Source organism: Apaloderma vittatum, unplaced genomic scaffold (genome assembly GCF_000703405.1).
Source record: "Apaloderma vittatum isolate BGI_N311 unplaced genomic scaffold, ASM70340v1 scaffold13603, whole genome shotgun sequence".
NCBI classification, from domain to species: domain Eukaryota; kingdom Metazoa; phylum Chordata; class Aves; order Trogoniformes; family Trogonidae; genus Apaloderma; species Apaloderma vittatum.
This window is the reverse complement of record NW_009708754.1, coordinates 45273-51407: the sequence shown is the minus strand read 5'-3', so window position 1 is coordinate 51407 and position 6135 is coordinate 45273. Positions and strand designations below refer to the sequence as shown.

At 46.4% G+C, this 6135-nt stretch overlaps 1 protein-coding gene across 1 annotated transcript in view; it reads right to left on the bottom strand.

The window, feature by feature from the left end:
• PRKCH (protein kinase C, eta) overlaps positions 1–6135 on the bottom strand; it is a gene marked incomplete at its 5' end in the record, with an annotated part of 119521 nt that overhangs the window by 68119 nt on the left and 45267 nt on the right. Inside the window, one exon of the mRNA XM_009866673.1 lies at positions 169–319. Within this exon, the coding sequence (XP_009864975.1) occupies positions 169–319 (151 nt within the window). The remainder of the gene's footprint in view (positions 1–168; positions 320–6135) is intronic.

Here is a 6135-nt window from a genome sequence, read left to right as displayed (position 1 = left end):
CAGGAAACTTCAGTTTGCAGCACAAATGTACCCCGCTAAACCTGATAAACAAGGGAACTCACATCAGTAAAGTGCTGGGTGACTGATTCAGGATCAGGGGTGGCATGTCAGTCCCCAAAACACAAAGGGCTGGGTAGCCCCACATCACCGACTCCAAGCCACTCTTACCAAATGAACTCCCTGCAGTGCGAGCAGTACGTGGGCTGTCGCAGGTAGGTAGCCATGAATTTGTGCCCATTCACCTGATGCACTCGCCTTCGCATCGCCCGCTGGCGCTTCCGAGTGAGGTTCTTAAAAATTCGATCCCTTTGGAGAGTCCCTGTGAAGGAAATGGAGGGGGGAAAGGGACATAACATTAACATTATAGATCTTACGAGGAGCAATTGAGGGAGCTGGGATTGTTCAGTTTGATGAAGAGGAGGCTGAGGGGGGATCTCATCATGCTCTACAACTACTTGAAAGGACATTGTAGAGAGGTTGGTGCTGGTCTCTTCTCACAGGTAATTAGAGACCAAACCAGGGGGAATGGTTTCAAGTTGCAACAGGGCAAGTTTAGGCTGGACATTAGGAAGAAATTCTTCACAGAAAGAGTGGTCAGGCACTGGAACAGACTGCCTAGGGAGGTGGTTGAGTCATCATCCCTGGATGTGTTCAAGTGTCTTAGATGTGGTGTTGGGTGATGTGGTTTAGGGGTCAACTTGCAGTGTAAGGTCAATGGCTGGACTCGATGATCCCAAGGGTCTTTTCCAACCTGAATTGTTCTATGATTCTGTGATTATAACATACAGTTATTACTCCCGGTTTTGCTACAGCACAAAGTGCTTTCAAAGGCCACAATTACATCCCCGGTTTAGAAGTTGGGGGGCCATGGCTAGAACAAGGATAGCATCTGGGACTGGCAAGGAAGTTATCTGCAAAGGCCCCTTTAGCTCAATATTTCATCCTTCTCTAGAAACAACTGCCTCTTCCCATCTTCCTCTCATTCCTCTCCCATGCTGAGACATGTCACCAACCCACTAATTCACAATCTGTAAACAGAACAGAAGCTTAAGGCTAATGAGTTGTTATAACTCATAGCTTTTGGGGGCAATAACTCCTGAAACACTACTGTATGCAACCAGCTGACCAGCACCCCGCCTGCTGAGCCGAAGCGGCGCCTTGCTCGGTGAATCACGTTTATCCACCGTCACTACTCTCATGCTAGGCTTCTTTAACATCCGTTGTAGCAATTTTGTTTCCTGTATTGGATAAAAGACACATCTTAATTTTTCAAGGACTGTTAGCTGTTTGGTACGTGCCACTCTCAGCTTCCTTTGAAAGGCACAGTTTCCAATGGGTAGATAACATTTTAAAGTTCCAAGAATCAAGGACCTGGGAACTGCTGGCTTTCAAATGTGAATTGTCTCAAAATTTATTTTTTTTTTTCTGGCTTTAGTTCATCCATATAACAGTCTCCTAGCAGAGCTGAATTTACACAAAACAAGCCACTCTTAAAAGGCAGAACTGAGCTCTAGAGTAAGAAAGCCATTCCCACAGAGCAGCGGCCATCTGACTTACAAATCACAGCCAGCTGCTCTCTGGGATGCCTGCACAGACTAGGTCAGGCTCAGCTGAGCTTCCCAGATCAAAGCCTCATCTGGGGCATGTTCACCTCAGAAGAATGAAATGTGTAGTTTTCGAGTTCGTTGCTTTGCACAGAAAAGATCCTGCTAGCAAGTGCATTTTGGGGGGAGGGGGGGACATCACAGTGGAATCTGCTAAAGGTGACTGGGCACCAATGTATGTACTTGTTGCATCCAGTCTCCGCTCAAAATGAGTAAGACAGACGTCAGCTACTGCCCAAGCCTCTGCAGGGGAATAACGACACAGGAAGGGACAAGCGGTCTGGAAACTTCCCACCCATCTGATCAGCCCGAGCGGCAGTGCCCAAACACAGCTGTTACCATCCCGCTCCAGTTACCCATAAAAAGGGAGCAGAGCACTTCCCTGCTTTCAGCTAGCTCTGTTGATTAACTGCCAGGGTAGGGGGGAAGAAAAAGGAAAAAGCTGTCAACCTGATCAAGGCTTGAAATGTAAGAGTCCCACATCAGAGGTGTATTTCCCGGTTCTCTTTGTAGGAGGGGAGATAAGGGAAGCCATCCTGTCAGTACTGAACCCAGCCACTTCAAAGGGCAGCAAGCCACACGATGTATTCCTCTTGCCACACAGGTTTAGAAGTGAAGCCAGCCTCAGAGCTCAAGGTTTGTTTGTTTTCTGCTGCGTTCTCCCAGCCACTTGTGCCTGCGTCCCCTCCACAGAAACTAATGGAAAACTTCGACCGAATGGTATAACTGCGACATAAAGCACAGCTTGACTTTAAGACAGCTTGCATTTATTTTTAAAATGGAAGCATACACTATATATTAGGATTTTTCCCATTAAAACACAAAAAAGGATGTGGTAGGGCTGATCGAAGCACTTAACAGAAACCTGCTTTCCTCACTGCAGAGCTTCAAGCAGCTGGGCAGAGAGACCGAGGCAGAAAAGCCTTTCTAGGGAAGTGCTTACACATGTGTTTAATTCTCACTGAAGTCAACAGGACTCAGGGGACAACGGGAACTGATGGCCTGAATAAGAACATTGGTCCATCTAGTTCAGCATCTTGCCTGTCAGTGGGCAACCAGAAACACATGACAGGAAGACGGAGGAACCCTGCGGCTGGGAGTTAATTTGCCTCTTTCCCACACACAAGATGTCATTTTGATCTCCAGAAGTGAGAGCTGATGTGCGGAGGTTTTAATATCCCTTCCAAACACTCAATCATCATTGCACAACTTCAATAGCCTTGTTATCTACCATAGGAAACGTGGCTGAGAACTTCAAGAGGTCAATCAGTTCATGCCTCTTCCCCAGAGGATCAAGAGCCAGTTGCTTCACTGAGCCCAAGCCTGCAACTCTATGTGAGAGAACAAAACAAAGTAAAAAATTCCTTATAGTGTTACAGAATTTGCCCACCTTTAAATTCAAGAGAACATCTACTTGATCTAGCTTTCAGCATATGCTTGAGCTTTTTCCTGGATCACAGCCAAACTCCTCAACTGGAAAAGTACCCTGCCTTGGTGCTCAGCACGTACAGAACTTCCAAGGCTGGGAAAGGGAAGAGCAGGATTTGTGAGTGGGTGGCAAGCATGTAAATAAATCATCTAAAGAAGCAATCCAGTTACCGGCTTGCTTCATACCAGCTGCTCCATTAGAAGCCCAAGAGTTGATGCCCTTTAAGTTCATGCACTCACGTTTACCAGCATTTAAGAGAGTATGTTCCCAATTTAGCTCGTGTAGTTTCTGGTTTTGCTATGGTTTCCCTCAAGAATCAGCACGAGGTAATTGCCTCCCTGGGGCTCTTTCACACAGCAAGAAGCCCACACGCAGTCAAGAGCAAACCCCAGCCTTTTGCACCAGGAATAGTGGACACCCAAAGGTGACCCATACTGAGTGGGACGCCACTGCACGTCCCTCTGGTGTGCCTGGTTTCAGAGAGATTGCAATTTTGAAATGGTTTAGGAAGACCATAAAGAATGACAGACACTCGCTTTTTTATGGGTGGTAGAGGAAGTCTCCAGACTGCCTGTGCTGGTGGATCCCATCCATTGCCAGCCTCGAGCCTTCTCCTCCAAGCCATACTTGACCTCCGCTCTCCAGCCACCATCATCTCGCACATCGCAATGACTTCCAGCTTACAAACCCACTTTTCATTAAAACACATGACACAATCGTTTTTGTCTTTTTTCTTTCCTAAAAGCATAATTCATACTTAAAACATTCCTCAAATTTCACATTTTCCCACACTACTTTGCTACGTTACCCTGCTAAATTTCTCCAGATGCTGCACATCTTCCAGGTGACCCTTACCCACACCTGTAAGTGTTAATAAGCAGGAGACTGACTTCAGCAAGGCCTGGATTACTTTTCCTACACAATCAGCTTTTTTGGGCGCTGCTCTCCCCATTTGCTGATACTATCTGGAGTGAAAAGGAGAGGGAGAGCACAGCACAACTTCAGCCTCACCTTGGGCCCAGGCGTAGCTGTAGGAGACCATCCACCACGTGATCTAGTGGATCTAGATACACAACAACATCCCACAGAAAAAATTCCTCTATCAGAAGACTTGGGCGCTCACCCATCCCACACACAACACCATGGAGCAGGGGAGTTCAACCCTCCAACAAGGTGCAAGAGATTTAGATATTGCAGACCCTACCACTACTAAGACCACCTTCCTCCCAATCACCAGCCTGCCCAGCCACCAAGAGGACAGTTTCTCAGCTCACATCTGCCAAAGGGCTCCCAGCGCTGCTGGGCAAAAGGCGGCACACAGAAACAATCAACACGGCGCTGAACTCTGCCAGTGTAGCAGCCTTCATGCCTTTGGCCTTCAACATCAGAGAAACAGACATTTTTCCTGCTCGTGTTCTGCGTTTTGGCCAGTTTCCTACAGAACATATATTCTTCTCTTGCAGGCAGAGAGCATTTCCCAAAACAAAGCAGCTCTAGACCACTTTGGGAGACCAAGATTTCTAAAAGCCTCTAATCTCTGGTGAAGCAACAGCCACCATGAATGGTTCAAACGTGCAAACGCTGCCTTAAAAACAGGCAAGTAATTGCTCAGTGAAGGGAGTTGTCCACCTCCATGGTTAAATTTGGACGTCTGTAACTATGGGGCATTTACTGTGTTTGGCTCTGCGCAAAACTAACTATGAAGTTAAATACTGAAAAGCCTCTTCCCTCTTCCTAACACCTAACACGTGTTTATAGCGGTGGAAATTATGCACGCGGAGAGGAGAATAAATAACCCAGCAAGTCATCTGAGGACATCGGCGTGGACTGGCACACCGCTCGCCCGCCCAGCAGCCCCGTTACGCTCACCTGCCCCCTGAGCTCAACTGAGCCTGCCCTTCCCGGCCAGAGATCCCCCCTCTCTCTCCCACCCATTTTTTACTCCAGGGGGTAATTTCAGTTAAGCCCATACAGTGGTTGTGTAATGACAGCAGTGAGACAAGAGCAATTGCTGCAGGATGAAGCGGTGTCTGTGTGTAACTGTTTGCCTCAATAAATTAAAGCCTGTCGGGTCTCATCTATCGGAAATCAATCCCACTATCATGCTATGAGACACTGCTCTAACGCCGGCACGACAAAGGTCATTCAGGTCCACACTGATACGTGACTTTTTCTAGTGTTGTGCTCCTGTACATCAACGGGATTTTCCTTCGAAAGAAATATATTCAAAAAAAGCAATGAAAAAAGCCTTAGAGCAATAATGCTAATAGATTAGAATTTAATTAAGCCTTTTTATTAGCACCAGTAACAGTAAAAATTCTATCCTATGCTCCCCCAGGAGCAGTGCAAGCAAAATCCTGCTGTACCGAGTGATACACAGGCACGGAGCAGAGACAAACAACTGTAAAAAGCAAGGCAAGGGATTGACAGGCCCCCTTGCCTCTCACAAGCATTGCAGCACTGCACAACAATTTCAGATCAGCCTAAATGCTCATCTAACCCATGCCTGAACGGTCAAGTAGCAGGGAGTGGTTCAGAAAAAGAATATATAAAACAAATGAAGGAAATGAGGGGGGAGAATAAACACACACATACACATCCCCTCCAGCCATCAGTAGGTAGGTGTTCTCTCAGTATTTACCTAACAGCAGGCTTCCTCGCATCTACTGAACACAAACAGAGACTAAACCAAGATGTTTATTTTCTAAGCTGGAAAACATGTTATGTTATGACAAAAATCCTTTACAAAGGCTTGGCATCTTTTAACTAGGAGTTTTATCAGCATAATCCTGTGGATGGTGAAAACCACAGGAAGCCTTGCTAATTGAAACATTCTAAACACAACACAACATTTGAAAAAGAGGCTGACAGCCTGACTCTCTGAAAAGGATTTACAGGCTACAATCCAAAGTAGTATTTCCACTGTTCCCTGCTCTGCTTCCCTAGTATTAGTGCCTCAGAGTGAAAGGATTGCCTTTTCCTAATAACTGCAAAATTTTTTCTTCAGTTCCTCTCAAAAGTCACTTGGATGCATGAATTGGCCAGCTGGAAAACAGCCACATCTGCAGAGATGGTGTTAACCATCCAGGGCACCTGTCCCAC